This window comes from Epinephelus moara, chromosome 14, assembly GCF_006386435.1.
Source record: "Epinephelus moara isolate mb chromosome 14, YSFRI_EMoa_1.0, whole genome shotgun sequence".
NCBI lineage: Eukaryota > Metazoa > Chordata > Actinopteri > Perciformes > Serranidae > Epinephelus > Epinephelus moara.
In genome coordinates, this window is record NC_065519.1 from 16,287,448 (window position 1) to 16,304,576 (window position 17,129).

Below are 17,129 nucleotides of genomic sequence, written 5' to 3' on the forward strand. Positions count from 1 at the left end.
CCGATGTGGAGCGAAAAGGAGCAGGTCCACGCCTTTTCCACACACTAGACGTGAAAGCATTGATTGTGTACGGGATGCACTGGTGCCTGGTAACGTTATGCAGTGACATGAATGCAGGGGACCTGTGCAGCTCTTGCGGGGACTGTCTCTAGATATTACTAAGCTCATGTGAGGCTCTTTAGCATTAAAAGTGCACTAATGATGCACTACTCCAACTGGCTCATAGGCGTGAAAAACAGGGCAAGCCTTCGAAATGCATGCAAAACACCACCTAACACCGACTGGAACAGCAGGGGAAATGTTGTCGACATGCAGAACAACAACCCGCAGCCAAATGAAAAGACATCCGAGCTAGCGGTCGCCACCCACCTCTGGAAAAAAGGTAAGGAGGTGGATTATGGAGCTGTAAAAACCACCGTTGCGTCAAATATCAGGGCCTGTAGCGATTAAAAAGCATGACTGGCCTTTTTTCTATAAATAGCAGAGCACATTGTGTTGCGTTGTTGCTTTTAAATGTGAATATTTCCAGCGGTGAGGGCAGAGAGAGTCAGACAGTCAGCCGGAGTTTCCAGTTTCCTCCTCAGGTCAGAGTGGAGGGCGAAGGCGTGCTCCGTTACCAAGGCGACGGTCAGCTAACAGGGCTGCTAGCGGGGCTAGGCTAGCACCCGTAATGCGACTTTCGTGTCCTTTTGACACCTCGATACGCAACGAACTTACATTTTTTTACCCTCGCATTGTGATGTATTGTCATGATGTGCATGTAATGGATGATCGACACACATGCGGCGGCTAAGACACAAAGGGATGCATCGTAAGTTGAGTTAACGGCTGAGCAGAGTGATGACAGGTCTGACAGGCGGTCGCACGTCGTTGAGGTTTCTCCAAAGATTTCTGCCCTGTGTTTGCTAGCTGTTTCTATCTTTGATGGAAGCTAGCTGTGGCTTAACTGTGTTATTAACTGGCTATACTTGTACTTGAAACACATGCAGCGACTTGTAATAACGGTAAAACAATAATTTTAAACACCAGCATTCAGATGGGCTATTCTGTACACACACAGTTCAGATTGTTAACGTGTAGCTTTTCAATGCTTTTGGATGCTCTTTCAGACAACTGTGTCCTTAAACTGAACATCAAGTTAGTTATCTTTACATTAAACAATTGGCTTTAGGTGATAAAGCTGCAGTCATTAGATGATAAGCAGCAGTGCAATGACTGAATAATATTCCAAGCAAAGTTTACAAAAATTCAACCAAGAAAATAACCAGCAGATAATACAAAATAATTTTTTAGTTGCAGCCATGGGCGAGTTATGAGACAGTGGGGCCCAGGGCACAGACATGCTGGAGGCCCCACCACCTCTCCTCCATAGAAGCAAAACACACAGACTTTATAATTCTTCAGCCTTTTTTTGTTGTTGTTTTGCATCTTTTTGTAGCCATCATGCATATCTCTGTAGTTTTTGTCTGTGGTCGTTTCGCATCTCTTTGTGGTCATCTTGAATCTCTTCTTAGTCTTTTTTATTTTTTTATCTTTTGCAGCTATTTTGCATCTCATTGTAGTTGTTTTGTGTCTCTGTGGTTGTTTTGCCGCTTTTTTTTATAGTCATTGTAACTCTCTTTGTGTCTCTTTGCAGTTGTTTTGCATTACTTTGTGGTCATTTTGTGTGTTTTTGTGGTTGATTTGCCCCATTTCATAGTTGTCGTCATTTTAAATCCCTTTGTAGGCATTTGGAATCTCTTTGCAGCAGGTTTACATCTCATTGTAGACGTTTTGTGTCTCTTTGCAGTTGTTTTGCATCTGCATTTAGTCATTTTGTGTCTCTTTGTAGACATTAGGGGTGGGGAAAAAATCGATACAGCATAGTATCATGATATTTTTATGTGGCGATATCGTATCATCACACAGTGCAGAGTATCATTGTTTTATCATCTATGTTATTAATGTTACAAATACAAATTAAACTTCAGTTAGCCTAGTAGAATAATACATTTAATTGCTATTTCAGTTCTCCAGATACATTTTGCTGCTGCAAATAAATGGCTTAGGTGAGATGAATAGAATGAACACTTTATCTTATTAGATAAAACAGATGTTGACAAAGTTGTCCTTTGGGGACATCATTTACTGTTGAAAAAAAGGTAATAAATCACAATATATTGCAGTGTATTTTATCACATTACTCAGCATATGGCAACATATTTAAAATCGCAATAATATTGTATCGTGACTTAAGTGTCGTGATAATATTGTGTCGTGGATCCTCTGGTGATTCCTGTCCCTAGTAGTCAAATTATGTTTCTTGATGGTTATTTTGAGTCTTTATGGTAAGCACGTATTAATTTGAGTGACAATTTGCAGGTGAAGGCCAGTGGGCCCTCACACTTGGGCCCCTGGGCCTGTGCCCACTAGGCTCATTCATTAATTCAATCATTGTTGCAGCCCTGTTTTGCACAAAGTAGTTTGTTAAACGGAGTCTTGATTGAATGTACAGCCAAAATGATTGGTAGATTAATCCGTTTTCTACAGAAAACTAAAGAAACATTTTTAGTTAGTCCCTGTCTCTAAAATGTGAATATTTGCTGCCCTCCATAATCAACTGAAGATCTTTGGACAAAGACAAATCAATAATGAAAATAGTAATTGGTCGCAGCCTAAAATGAATGTAGGGATTCCAGCTGTGACTCTGAAAATTCAAATTCCTTTTCCCTACAAAATAACCACAGGCTTTAATGTCCAGTGGTGGTGTTCAGATACTCACACATTTCAACTGATATTCATTATTAATATTCTAGAAACATGTTCATGCAAAACCTTCCCCTTTATCATACTTTGTCTTTCTTTTTTATTTTGTATTTTTGCACAGGCTACAAAACAATCAAGAAGATCGGGGAGGGCACATTTTCAGAGGTGGTGAAAACTCAGAGCCTGAAAGATGGGAAGTTCTACGCATGTAAAACCATGAAGCAGACAATTAACAGGTGTGTATTCTGCAACTGAACATTTCCCTGTGCACAGGCAATCAGTGGTGCATACAGTATCATAGTCTGCTGTGTATGAACCCTTGTAACTGGAGTCAGCAGCTTGACACCCCTTTTGCCTTAAGTATCCTATTAGATGTCGGCTTACTCTGCCTTTGACCTTGTAGTGATGAGGTAACAATAGACGACTCTGCTTGAAATCTGAGTCTGTGCACTGGTTTTTATAACTCTGCCCTTTAAATCTGTCATTTGTCGTGTTAAATTTTTACATTCTCCATACACAGCAGCAGATATGCAGTTTTACTATGCAGTTTATAAAATTGTATGCATACACCTGTCAGATTAAATGTGCAAATGTCATCTGCTCTCTGTCATAAAGTCTGGAGCAGGCCAACAACCTGCGGGAAGTCCAGGCCATGAAGAGACTGAGCCCACATGCAAATATCATCCAGCTGCATGAACTGATTTAGTGAGTACAGAGTGTTGTCTGTTGTGAAGTTAATGTATCGCCTAAAGCTAGTTTCATGTGGTATGTCATGTTAATCTAATGCAATGTTTCAGTGACAAAGAAACTGGAACTGTGTCTTTGATTTGTGAGCTGATGGAGATGAACATCTATGAGTTCATACAAGGTACGTCTGCAAGTATGAGCATGTAATAAATCATGGTAAGGATGAACAGGGACGTCTTGATGATAGTTGATTGATATTGATTCCTCATTCCCCACAGGAAGAGAAACACCACTGCCTGATCACACAGTAAAGAACTACATGTACCAGCTTTGCAAGTCACTTGAACACATGCACAGGTATGAAACAGCTTCAGTTTGTAAAACAAAATATAAACTATGCTGAGATAGTTTCCCCTCATCTTCCTTTTTATTTTTCAGCTGTGGGATCTTTCACCGAGACGTGAAGCCGGAAAACATTCTCATCAAAGTGAGATGCGTCATTATCATAATTGGCTTTACAGAAACATAACAGTGGTAATCTGCTTTTGTCTCATACATATTTTAATAAATATTGTCTACAAATTGCAGCAAAGTGGTCTGAAGCTTGGTGACTTCGGCTCATGTCGGAGCGTGTACTCCAAGCCCCCGCACACAGAGTACATCTCCACACGCTGGTACAGAGCGCCAGAGTGCCTCCTCACCGATGGGTACTACGGCCTAAAGATGGACATGTGGAGTGCTGGTTGTGTCTTCTTTGAGATCATGAGGTACCTCTGCAAGGGAAGGGCACAGGGCTTCATCTGTTATACCTGAACTGAGCAAAAGTTCATGAGTAAATTAGTCACAACACTTTTTATGGGGAGACACTACGGGTGAAAACAGTTTTTTTCATGCACTGGTCAAGTTAAAGATTTTGGGCTCTTCTTCCATATCAGTCTTCTTTGAGACTAGGTGTTTATTTTAGTTCAGATTTCTGTTCTGGAAAAGTCTGCAAAAAGCGCATATTTAATGAGATAACATCTCAGGTGCATAAGTAAACATACAATTTCTGAGAACTTGTAATACAAAAACTGCCTTTATGTAATCGAGTTTTTTTCCTTATACTCTGAGCAAGAAATCTCCACTTCAGTAGCACTTTCATACACCAAACTTTCCAGTTTTATTCCTATCTATATTCTGAATATTGTTTCAGAGGTATGTGTTCATGTCTCAGCCAGAGCCTGATTTATATAACATTTCATTCCTAAAAACCTGGTGAAATTGGATTTTTTTAAGGCTGATTTATGTAGTGATAAAGAGAAACCTTTGACTTTAATGTCAAAAAAAAGAGACAAGAACCTGAATCTGGTGTTATCCAATGTTCAGATTTCTGTTCTGGAAGTAAATGCAAATTATTTAATTAGATAATGCCTCATGTGCATATTTAAACAAAATTTAAGAAAACTTGTAATCTAAAAAATAATATTTAAGTAATCAACTTGGGAAGTTTCATGGTGATATCTGATAGTGGAGAGTTTTACCATATCTGATGGACCTGTCCGCCACTGCAGGCTTAAACAAATCTCACACAAATACTATGTAAATAGTTTTGTTGTCTCAGTCAGATACCTGTGTGTGTTCTCAGTTTGAATCCTCTCTTTCCTGGAACCAATGAGCTGGACCAGATTGCCAAGATCCATGACGTGTTGGGGACACCAGATCAAAGTATCCTCCACAAGTTCAAGCAGTAGGTGTTCCACCTAAAATATGTTGTTTGAAGAGTGTGTGTCTTTGTTACAGAAACACCACACATAATTTTTGAATATCAAACTTTTATGTGAGAGGAAAACAAAGACTTCTTGTGGTGTCTTAATCTGGCAGGTCTAGAGCGATGCAATTCAACTTCCCCCCGAGAAAAGGCAGCGGCATCTCACGGTTAGTCCCTCACTGCCCGGCTCCAGCTCTGTCACTGCTCTATCAGATGCTCGCCTATGACCCTGATGAACGCATCACTGCAGAAACAGCCCTGCGGCACACGTACTTCAGGGAAGTCAGGTAAATAAGAAACAATTCATCACCTTGTAACTCTAAATGTAGATGACAAAATTACCAGCTTTGTTGGAAAGACAAACTGTGGAGACACCGGTCTTTTGTTTTAAATGCGTATATCCTGTCCTTTTTTTCTCTCAGGCTGGCAGAGAAGAAAGCCGAGACTCTTCACAGAGTTTCTGGGACTGTGGGTGGAGTAGAAAGCAGTGGCACACACAACTCCTTAGACCACATCTGGCGCCCAGCCAGACTTGGCAAACAGCTGAGGGGAAGACACACAAGGCAAACCCCTTTAATGAGCGTAAGTCAAAGTTCAAGTCAACTGACGTAAAATGTCCAAAGAAATATGAACACAGCTGTTCTCATCTGACACTTCCTCCCTCTTCAGCACAACATGAAGCATGTAGCAGAGCCCCTCATCCGACGGAACATCCCTCATTATCCCGCAGAGCTGCCCAAACTCAACATGGTTGTACCAGGACCGCAGATCTCCTTCCCAGCCTCCACTATGCCCTCATTTACTGTAACCCACCGGGGCACACTGCCAACCATCACATCGAAAAAGTGCCAGTCACGGTTGGTCAAGGTAAACACAGGAGTGCGACACACACTTCAGGCTTTTAACATTTTTTTGAGTCTCATTTCACTTAGGAAAGTCACATCTACCAAGGGTACTGTGGGGATTAAGTAAAACACAGCTGACAAGTTTGTCTTGCGTAACAGATGTTTTATAAATGCAAGAGGATCGTCACGTTAATATAACCAAAAAGTGCCTTGGTTGTGCTTCCATTAAAGGCTTTGATTTGGCATTCAGGCTGCATTTCCTCTCTTCACAGCCCCGAGATGAGTCACACTGCAATGCTTTCAAGACCTTCTACATGCCACCTCTGGATCGGAAACATGGAGGCTACTGAGAGCCAAAAACACTTCAACGTTTTATTTAAAAAAAAAAGCCTCTTACAACAGGATAGACCTGTAACTGTTAAACACATTGTGGAGAGGACAATGTTTGGACAGGCCTGATGATGAAATCTGTAAAGCAACACAAACATGTCTGACAAAAGAAATGCAACAAAGACCGCCAAGCCTGTCATCTTACCAGTTACCACTGCTACATCACAACTATTCAGTCCTCGTTGTAATGATGAAATTCAATGTGATATCTACATGATCAATATTAGAGTCTGTCATATTATGTTGGGTTGAGAGTGTGTAGTTTAGTTATAACCTCAGTTTTACTTGACCTAGTCAGGTGTTACATGTTTACAACTGTTTAGGAGTATACTTCCATCTGAGCATATTACACAAGCTAAGCAATAACATATCTGGCAAGTGAACAGCCGATTATGCGGCAGCCCTGAGAGGCCAATGAGGGGGGAAATAATTCTGGTGATCCATTTTCTAATTCTGATTTAAACTGTTTTCTGTCCTGTGTTTCTGGTTTAAGAACAGGTTTTGCCAGGATAGTCTTTCTGATCTGGTGAAGAGGGAGTTGAGCCGAAAGGCAAAGCTTTCGATTTACTGGTCCATCTACGTCCCAACCCTCACCTACAGTATGGTCATGAGCTCTGGGTAGTGACCGAAAGAATGAGATCACGGATACGAGTGGCTGAAATGAGTTTCCTCAGAAGGGTGGCTCAGCCTTAGAGATAGGGTGAGGAGCTCTGACACCTGGAGGGAGCTTGGAGTAGAGCCGCTGCTCCTTCGGGTCGATCTTGGCACAACCGTTTTTTTCACCCATTTTAAGCCATAAGCACAGGACAGAGAACAGTTCAGATCAGATGTACAAATGGATAACCTTTTTTTCTCATTTGCCTCTCAGGACTTCCATACATTTACCACTGGTGAATGAAATGGCAAAAACATCTTTGACGGGAAACATAGTCAGCTTCCTGGAAAGTAATAGTGCCTCTAAAAGGTCACCACACCCCTTGGACTAATTCTAGTTGTATCATTTTACAACTTTGAATCACAAATGATGAACACAAATTCTATAAGTAAGTGCAACTGTAAGATGCAAAATATGTTCAAGTATTCATCACCCTCACTGTGACACACCTTAAATATGACCACATTTCAAACAAACCCCCAACAAAATATTAAAAACTATGACTCTTGGAGAAGATAGGAGAATATTTTAAACCACCTGGAGTATGTTAATATCCTGAAGTGGCCAAGTCAGAGCCCACACCTCAATTCAATCTAGAATTTATGGCAGGACTTTGACCAAATACTACACACAGTGACTAATTAATCAGCTGTGATTAAAAGTTGTAGAGCAATAAACTCAGAGGGTGGTGCTGAACACTTTTTATAGGCACTGTATACTTGTGATAGTCTCTTTTAAATAGCTGTGAACAAACTCGCCGGGACAAACTGATTTGTAGGGCAACAGTCTTCCGGTGCTACAGTAAACAGCAAAAACATTCACATGAAGTGCTTCACAATTACTCTAAGCAACAACATGATCTTTGGAGAAGTATTTTACAGGCACGTTCCCTGGGTGCAACAAAGTTGGAACAGTTCATAACAAACTTTTAGATCAGTCATGTATGTGAAAACATCTGTATTTTATATGGCCTTAAGAACGTCCTGATTTTTTTTAATGTTTAAAACATATCTCAGCCAGCACCCTCACTCGAAGCATTGTGGCTTAAAAAAACAAGCACCATCTCGTCCTGAGCTGTGAGCTCGTTAAAATCGACTGTGACTCAGTCTGCACTTTATTGTGTTGGTTATTGTGACACATAATCAGAGTGAGGAAGTTAAGTGTCATTTTTACAATGTCATCATTAACCTGCATTGCAAATGCTTGAATCTTTTACATTATGTCTGCGCGACCTCCTGACACAAACATGTTGAGTAGAAATTGATGAGAATTGAAATTCTTTTTTAATTCAAGTGGGAAATGTGAACTTCGAAAATATATTTGCTACACCAACTTTTTGTCCAGTGTAAGGGGTCGCTGAAGTCTTTGTAGCATCAATGATTGGTTATCACACAAAATAAAGTACATGAATACTGCAGTTGGGAAAAACGTCTTTGTTGAATCTCAAGTTTCTTATCTGAAATGTCTGTTAGGAAGAAAATCGGAGGATATAAAGCTCCATGTTTTCTTCTCAGGATCCTTTTCATTGTGCTAACCTATGCTTCCTCACATCCTCGAAGGCTACTAAATGAAGGCTGGGACACAATGTCATATCGCGTCATTGGGGTACACCATGCGCAGTAAAGTCTTGTCTGCACCTGCCAATAGGCTCAATAGTTGGTGCTGTATCATAGATTGTCGGAATGATTCACTGAGGCGTCCGTGGTCGGCCTTGTTGGAATGTGTTTTGTTTGAAAAATAAACACATGGGTGACAACTGAAACAAAAGCTTGCTATGTGAAAACATTATTGTATATTGGCCACCATCCATTCTACCACACCCAAAGAACACCTGAGCGGACACCATCCCTTTATTCCTAGCGCTATCTGCTGTGACCCTCTAACATCGCAGCTTCAGTTACATTGCACATGTGCCATACCCCAAAGCTCCCATGGGGTCATAGACAGTGTCCCAGCTTTCTTCTAATAGCCTTGGCATCCTGTCTCCTTCCATGACCCAGAGATTGTTCTCTCTTCACCGTTATGGAGGATCGTCCAAACCTTTAAACGCACATCAAGAAGACAAGGAGAGAGGAGGCTTCAGGAGGAGCTCAGAGCTAGGAAACACGTGTATCTTACGTGGACGTCGTTCATCAAGTGGCGTGACTTATAAATGCTGTACTTTAACATGTGGCACAGTAAGTGACGTCACTATGAAACCTAGGATCTTCATGAGGAAGCATTGGCTACTCCATCCTCGCATCTCTTCCTCACTGGAAGGAGTGAAGATGCAAGGAAGAGACGCGAGTGAGGGAAGAGAGGAGATACGTTAGCATAATGAAAAGCAGCCTCGGTATTTGTTGTGACTTTGGCATACAGGGAGCTTGTATGAAGTCTTTGAAGACTCAATCGTTGTCTTCCTGAGCTTCAAAGACGCTCCTTTCATGCAACTTAAGCACTTTTTTGACAATGTAAGCAATTTCCACACCAGCTCTGTTGTGTAAATACAGTACATGTGGGTGCACAAAAAAGGAACAGTAAACAGTGTATTCAAGATTATTTTAATATTATTAATATGTATACTTTAGGCTTTAGAAATATAACTATCAATGACAAAACTTCCACTGGAGTAATGGTAGTTTGCTTAGGCCCCATCAAATCAATTAATTACAATATACACATTATGATACAGAGCAGATTTGAATCTGAAATAATATTAAAATAAATGCTCAATAGATAAAGGTTTTAATAGTTTTTATCATTTTTTCTTCACCTACTGTTATTAGCCATCTGTGAGTTCTGAGCACACCCAAAAAATGTAAAGCCATTTTCTTCTAATAAACTAATTTAAGTGCAAACAATTTTTTTTTCTTTAAAAAGACTATGATTGCAGCATCCAGCTTAATAGTTTCAGATTTCAAGACTGAGGATGTTAAAGCCGAGTGCAACAAGGCAGTCCTCAACCCTCTTCTTTTTTTTTTTTTTTTGTTCCATTAGAGTAGTTATAAAAACAAACAACAAAATAACTAACAAAATCAGTGCAAAGTCGTTGATGGGGAGATTCTACTCAAGAAAAGACAGAAGTGGTGGGTGAATGTGGATGGATGCAAGAATTTTCAGATGCTCACGCACTTGGTCGTAAAAGGATAGTTCATCCAAAATTCATATTTGAGTCAGTCACCCTGAGCCGAGACTGGGCTACACCACAAGGTTTTTAAAAAAAGATACACGCAGATTATGAAAATTAGATGAACTATCCCTTTAATCTCAAGCCACAATTGTCTGGTTTGCATCTAACAAAGCCAAGCTTTATTTCCAGAGGGGACAACAGTCTGATGAGATTTGACATGAAAGAAAGATCTTTTTAAAAATTTAAAAAATGTGTTAAAACTCCAGAGAACAATAGTACATAGCGCAATAGTCCACAATTGCCCCACACTTTTTCTTGCGTCATTCCTCCACTACGTCAAGTGAGTGATAAACGAAAAAGAACAGAAAAGCCATTAACAAAATCGGGGCGGGGGGGGAGGGGAGGGGTATTAAAGAAAAGGAAAACTTGCAATGCTTGCAGGGTGAAGAGCAGCATCAGACTCTGGGTTGCAGGGTTCTTTAGCAGCAGAAATATTGTGGCTATACTACTGTTCCACTGGGAGAGCTGGCTTGGTTTTGGGATGACAATAAACCCTGGAAAAAGGAAAACAAGGAGATTTGCATTGGGAAAGTTCACATACTGTAGCAAAAAAATCAAGCAACAAATAGCTCATTAAAAAATCAGCCTCTAGCCTCTTCTTCTTTTCATATCCCGGTCCCCTGCATTTCATTAAAAGCCTGTGCACAGCAGTCAAAGTGGATGCAGAGTATACAGTGTGGTGATGTCTTTGAAAGGTTTGCTTGATCAAGGCACTTCTGTTGTACATGACCAGATAATTAACTTGTTTTTACAGAGGGCTTTTAAACCTCTTGAACCGACCTCCAAGGGAATTTTTTTCCACAGGGCAAACTTACCAAACTGTTAGACAGCACATTTTTATTGCACTTCTGCTATTACACACTCATTCCTTTAAAGAATGCTTCACCCGCAAAATGACCATTTGTCTATCAATTACTCGCCGCGTTACTTGAATTCATGAAGAAACTACGTTTTTCTCGCATGCCTCCAAAGTGAACGGAGAATCCAAAAAAGGCTAAAATTCTTGATCAATTGAAGCAAACAGTCTTCATTTAAAAACAGTGAAACTATATCAAAATCATAGACTAGCTACCGTGATGTCACCCATCGGTTTGTGGACTCCTATTTTAAAGCCTCAAATTCGGCACTACAGTCATTGCCATATTGTTTTTCGGAGCCAGAAGTGACCATATTTGGGCGAGAGGCTTGCACTGTTGCAGACCAAGGGCTGGATCTCACTGAGAAGCCGAGGACACTATCGGCAGACAGCCTGTCACTCATAGCGGCCTGCCCTTAATTATGCGTAACTTTAAATGAGACTTGGATTATACTGCACAAGTTGTGTAAGAGTTTGTAAAACAGATGTTCTGATATAAATTTGCTGTTGTTAAACGCTGACCGCCATTAACTTCAATTCATTCAGAATGTTTGCCTTTTTGGGATTTTCTGCTAACCATAGAGGCGTACGAGAAACACAAAGTTTTCTTCACAAATTCAAGGTAACATGCAGTGAGTAATTGACAAATGAATGGTCATTTTTCAGGAGAAGTATTCCTTTAACCATAACAAAATGTTTGCTTGAACTTCTATCCAAATACAGAATGCCCTAATTGCACTTTTTTTTGTATAAAATAGTCTGTATTAATCAAAATGTATACCCACTACAAGCTGTGTGGTGCCATTCATTTTTACTGCTTCAGATTGTTTCTGGATCAAACTTCCATTTTTTCACCCACAAGACACTGGTGTCCTCCTCAGTATAACTGTATGTTTGTGTTCTCATTTCTACTTATGAGACATTTGAGTGCATCTCAAGGTCATTCTTGCCTCTAGCGCCTGCTCATGTAGCAACAATCTCAGTGGACTAACTAGCCTTCAGACTGCCTGTGTGTTCCTGATCTGGACTATCATGTGCCTCGCTCTGGCAAAGTCTCTAAAACACAGACAAAAGGGAAGTATACAAGGGTGTATACACACATTAAGCTGTAAGCGTGTGAGGAACTGCAGAGAATCTTTGGGCAAATACAGAGCCATTTGCATAAAAGCTGAAATGTGAGAGTGTATGCAGATGACTTCTTGGCTGTGCTGCTATGCATTGTGGGATGATTATGATGAACCAATGAACACACTTCATATGGATTAACGTCTTCTTTCCCCTCACAGGTCTACACAGGAAATCCTCCTTATCAGAGTGTATTATATAACCAGACTAATATTTCCATAGCATCGGTTATGTTTGAAACGTAGGCATAAATGGTCTTTCATTGGAGAGCAGATGCACATTAAACAAAGTCTGATATGTTACTTGCCTGCCTGCAGAGAGTGACAATCTGACTATAAAAGCTAAAAATGCTATTCCAAATGTCCATACTTTTATTTTCCGCTTTCAGATTATATCTTGATTTTTAGTTACAGCCCACCAACTGACTTTAGGACAGCTTAAGATTGAAAGACACTTCCATTTCCCCCACATTTCCTACATTAAAAAGAACTTACCACTTTGCCTGGCCTCGCCCATGTGCAAATAAATCCCTCCTGACAAGCAGTCACTAAACAGTCCTCTAAAAATATGAGTACAGTCAGTCTCTCGTGTGCTATCTTTTTACAGATGAGGGGCTCGAGGAGGGGCACATCCTCCATGCGAGGGCACAGCAGAGTGCCCAGAGTCTTTGCAGGGTCTGTTTTGGTTTTTGTCAGCAGGTTGAGCTTGTCGCTGCTCTTGCTGCTGATGTGGCCCATGCTGTGGTTGCGTTTGTGGTCCTTCTCGTGGTGGCGCTCCTTCCGGTCGTGGAGTGACAGCGTGGCAAACTTACTCACACCTGTGGCAATGGCACTGTCCATAATACCACTGCCAATGCCGCCACCACCACTGCCAGCCTTGTTGGTGTTGTTTGCCGTTGTCGTGGTGCCGGCTGAATGGGGTAGGCTGTTGGAGCGTGGTAATGTAGTAGAGAGGGAGTTAATGCCAGGAGTATTGGCACCACTGTTGTTTCCGTTAGTAGTGTTACTAGAGGTGTTAGTGATTATTGTAGCACCCGCAGGGGGGCTGGTAGCATTCATCACGTTAGTGTGCGTCCGTGTCCGTGAGAGCGGAAGATGAGGGAAAAGGATGTCCTCAGTGAGGTCCCATAGGCACAGCTGAGTGTCCTGGCCCACTGAGCCAAACCGGTATGTGACACTAACAGGCCGGCTGTCCGTGGAGTTGCGCTTAGAGAGTCGAGACTGCGTACTGTTGGCCCGGTCTCGTCCAAAGTGGATCATCTGATCCTGGAAGTCCTCATCGCTGCCACTGAACTCCATTGGGTCACTCTCCTCCACGCTGGTGGTGTAATGGTCAAATGCCACCACACTAACCCACGACTTGTGCCCATGGCCTCGGGCGATGACTCTGCAGTCCAAAAACGACCACACAGTCACTAAATCGTCCTCTCCACCTGCGACTATGTACTTTCCATCAGGGCTCCAGCACACACACAACAAGCCACCAAAGTAGCTCTTCATGGTTCCGTGAAGCTCAACGGCATCGAAGTTGAAGACTCGTAGGAAGCCGTCTTGGCTTACACAGGCTAGGAACTTCCCATCTGGAGAGAAGGCAAACTCGTTCAGGGCCCCCTCGCCCACTGTCCATTTAAGGAGAGGGTTCCGCGTGGATTTACTCTTACACGTGTGTACAGAGTAGTTTTCTCCCTGTTTAAGCAGCTGGTAGTGTGGTGCCGTTGTGCCACAAGTATGCTCCACGTTGTACAGGTACATATTCCCACTGGCATGAGAGACCAGAAACAGGCTCTCAGAGCCCGGCACCCATTTCACACATGTTACTCTGGACTTGTCTATTAGTCTCTGGCAGGAGAGAGGGAAGGGTGAGGTATCAGACAGGGGAGAGAGAAGGGGAGAGAGGAAAAAATGTCAGCACAGTATCATCAAGAAGTGGATAGTCTGAACATGTTGAATGTCTTACAGTGTCACATAGAATACTCCGTTACAGTCATAGGCCATTTGGTCATATTCTGTGCTGAAACTGTATTTTAGATTTTTTTATTTCCCAATCTGTGAGTTGTAACCTAACTAAGGGTTGTTGTGTGGGGCATAGGTTCATTCATCTTTGTGAGATTAAATGAGATACACAAATATAAATACCCTTTCACCTCCTTGGCAGAAAAAAGCAGATGTCTGACAACAAGGCTCAAATCAAATATGAAAACTGTCTCTCAATTTTTCCTCTAATGCTGTAAACAGAACTCCCAGTACTTTAACCTCTGTCCCTCAGAGACCTACCTCCTCATTGAAGAGCTTGCTTGTCTCCTTCTTGATGGGGTCAATGAGCTGTACCTGTCCCGCTGAGAAACCCACCAGCAAGGACACGCTCTCCGCTGTGGCTGTGAGGTGGTTGAAGTCATGACAGGTGGGCTGCGTTCCCTTATAAATGCGCTTGTCTATGGGCTTGCTCAGGTCAGCAGCCTGGAGAGAGAAAGCATGAACACACACGATATGAGTGCAGTAACCTTTAAATATCTAAAATTACGCACTTTTTTGCATGACAAAGGCAACTGGAGTATCGGAGCTGAGTGCAGTTATATTGTTTCCTCCTGTGCGTCATCTCAAACACACTGACACTGAGTATCGAGGAGCTGAAAGGACAATGTTAATAAATTCCACTGATAAGTAAGAAGGCACTCACGCTGGTTACAGCCTTCTTAAATCAAGTGTCTTGCAACCAGAGTGTGCAAGAAGTGACATTTGAACTTTACCAATGCATCAAACTGCTGACAGTCACTGAGCAAAAAATGAGGAAGAACTCGATTATAGGGGCATGCCTGTTTTCTGTGGAATGACAGACGATAGCAGTCATACAGATTGTTTCTTTATGTCAGGGAAATTTTATTTTACTGCAGTGAACAAGACACGCTGGGCATATACGGTAGATAACCAGTATAGCAACGGTTCCTCTTGTTAATGATTTACCGTTTACACTACTGGAAGAATGGAAAATTCTTTGAAGACGAGGAATCAGTAGTTCCTCCACTAATGTTACATGTGACGCTGAGTGTTTCTGTCTCGCCTTAGAGAAACAAAATGTCAAACCAATTCTTGAAGTAGTTGAAATCAATAGTCTAGGCTCTTATGCCTCACAACAGTATACACGTTATTAGACAGTGCTTTGATTATTGACATTATCACCTATGTCAGCAGTGGTGGGAGCACTCTGAAGTAAGGAAGTTACAGAAATATACAGGAAATAAACAGGCCCTCATGAGCTGCTAGATTTGTTAACAGTATCAGAAGGCAAAGAACCTCTTTCAGCTGAACCTTAGGAGTGGGACAAATAAACTAATCAATAAGATGATGCATTCTCTTGTGATGTGTTACTGATACACTGAAACCAAATATCAGTGTCTTTATTAGGGATATGACTAATCTGCCTGTGTCAGAATAACTTGCCGTTTAACATTTTCTGTCCGACAAGATTAAAATCACTATTTCAGACAGTTTAACTGCCACCAATTCTGTGCTACAAACTCTGGACTTGCTCTAAATTATGGCAGCTCAGCCTTTAGCCAGTCTAATGCTGTTTTACAGTGGGACAACGATGACACTCATGACACGCACATGTTTCTGTGTGAATAATTGAAAAGCTGAGACACATTGCCTCAGTCAGAAGTCAGCTGATTCCTGTCAACCGTGTCAGCTGTTTGCCAACTCACTTAATGTGGAGTTAATGACAGAGCATATTGAAGTTATTTAAAGTGTAGAGTCTGAATCAGGATAGTCCTAATTGACACCAGCATATGAAAGTGATAACACACGAGTCCCACTTGTGCCCCACCTTGTTTTTTTACTAGAAAACCATGACATATTTGTGAGGATCCACCATCACCATGACTCATTCACTTATATGTTAGTGACTAAACATTTAGCAGACTATAAAAATGTACTGTGGAGTGATACAGCCTTCAAAGACTTGTATCTTTTGCACTTAAAGATGATTTAGCGCACTATACCATAAATGTCAACTACTTAGCAAGCGTTAGCATTTCAGCTTGATGAGACACATCCCCAAGCTAAGAGATGAGTGGCATCAGTCACAGAGTAAAGGCTACAGATAGCATACCAACCTACTAACTGTCCTAACACTGCATCTGCATCATTTTTGATATGTCGACACCTGTCCGTCTAAAGGCGTCGACAGGTGTCATGGGTGGCAACGTACGAACTGTCACTGTCATCACAAACTACAACCGTTACAGCAGCAATGTCAACCCTGCTAACTTAAACCAAACCAAAAGGCTTTACCCTGGTGAATGTTACGCAAACTCACGGTTCCTACCACCCAGCAAAACTAAAACAGAGTGACGGACTGGGGACGGAATTTAGCCCCTGGCCTCGGAGTTGCTGCTAGCTAACGTTAGCTAGTTGCGTTGGCTAGCTAACTAGTAGGCTAGCTTCGCCGTAGCTTCAAGCTAACTAGCTGCCAGCTAATTTCAAAGTCAACCGCCTGCCAGAGTTATTTAACCCGGCCGACACAAGCCCGAAGTTCGGCAACAGCTAAGGAAACAGTGATGTTACGCTAACATGCAGTATCACGGATATCCGTTGACAACAGCCGCGTTAGCACGCTACCTTTCTAACGCCTTTGTAGATGTAGAAGTAGAGCTCACGGCCCACATTGAAACAGATCCTGTCGCCGTTGCCCGACTGGTCGTTGACGTTCACGAAGGAGACCTTGACGGGGTTGGAGCCTTGCGAGTTGAAAGGCACCCTGTTAGGACGGCTGTATTCGGAGTGAGTGAGGAGTTTGTAGACGCCTTCTCGAGTGGTGAATTGCGTTTTAATTTCGTTCATCTCCTTCCCTCCTCCCTCCGCCGCCATCTTTGAAATTAACATTCATCCCTTTCCCCCAGGCCGGATCTTACG

At 41.9% G+C, this 17,129-nt stretch overlaps 2 protein-coding genes across 3 annotated transcripts; one reads left to right on the forward strand and one right to left on the reverse strand.

Annotated features, from left to right (window-relative positions):
* Positions 1–64: 64 nt before the first annotated feature.
* LOC126400665 (MAPK/MAK/MRK overlapping kinase-like) lies at positions 65–10,039 on the forward strand. 2 transcript variants are annotated; one of them, XM_050061549.1, is made up of 12 exons: positions 65–382; positions 2,867–2,981; positions 3,361–3,450; positions 3,543–3,613; positions 3,711–3,789; positions 3,871–3,919; positions 4,021–4,199; positions 5,057–5,158; positions 5,293–5,466; positions 5,602–5,761; positions 5,849–6,046; positions 6,297–10,039. In XM_050061549.1, exons 1-12 carry the CDS (start codon positions 199–201, stop codon positions 6,372–6,374), a joined length of 1,479 nt encoding a protein of 492 aa, XP_049917506.1. In that variant the 5' UTR covers positions 65–198; the 3' UTR covers positions 6,375–10,039. The 2 variants fall into 2 exon arrangements, with proteins under 2 accessions (XP_049917506.1, XP_049917507.1); XM_050061550.1 differs by lacking the exon at positions 65–382 and adding an exon at positions 581–811.
* Positions 9,596–17,129, reverse strand: wdr20a (WD repeat domain 20a). The gene is made up of 4 exons (XM_050061548.1): positions 16,836–17,129; positions 14,493–14,675; positions 12,714–14,057; positions 9,596–10,732 (listed from the first exon to the last, which is right to left on the reverse strand). Exons 1-4 carry the CDS (start codon positions 17,097–17,099, stop codon positions 10,679–10,681), a joined length of 1,845 nt encoding a protein of 614 aa, XP_049917505.1. The 5' UTR covers positions 17,100–17,129; the 3' UTR covers positions 9,596–10,678.

Coding starts and splice junctions, on each gene's coding strand:
- LOC126400665 (XM_050061549.1), top strand. CDS start 199: ATGATGCACTACTCCAACTGGCTCATAGGCGTGAAAAACAGGGCAAGC. Junction 3,614..3,710: donor CATCTATGAGTTCATACAAG/GTACGTCTGCAA, acceptor CATTCCCCACAG/GAAGAGAAACACCACTGCCT. Junction 5,159..5,292: donor ATCCTCCACAAGTTCAAGCA/GTAGGTGTTCCA, acceptor TTAATCTGGCAG/GTCTAGAGCGATGCAATTCA.
- wdr20a (XM_050061548.1), bottom strand. CDS start 17,099: ATGTTAATTTCAAAGATGGCGGCGGAGGGAGGAGGGAAGGAGATGAAC. Junction 14,676..16,835: donor TCTACAAAGGCGTTAGAAAG/GTAGCGTGCTAA, acceptor TTCTCTCTCCAG/GCTGCTGACCTGAGCAAGCC. Junction 10,733..12,713: donor GGGCGAGGCCAGGCAAAGTG/GTAAGTTCTTTT, acceptor TCCTTTTTCCAG/GGTTTATTGTCATCCCAAAA.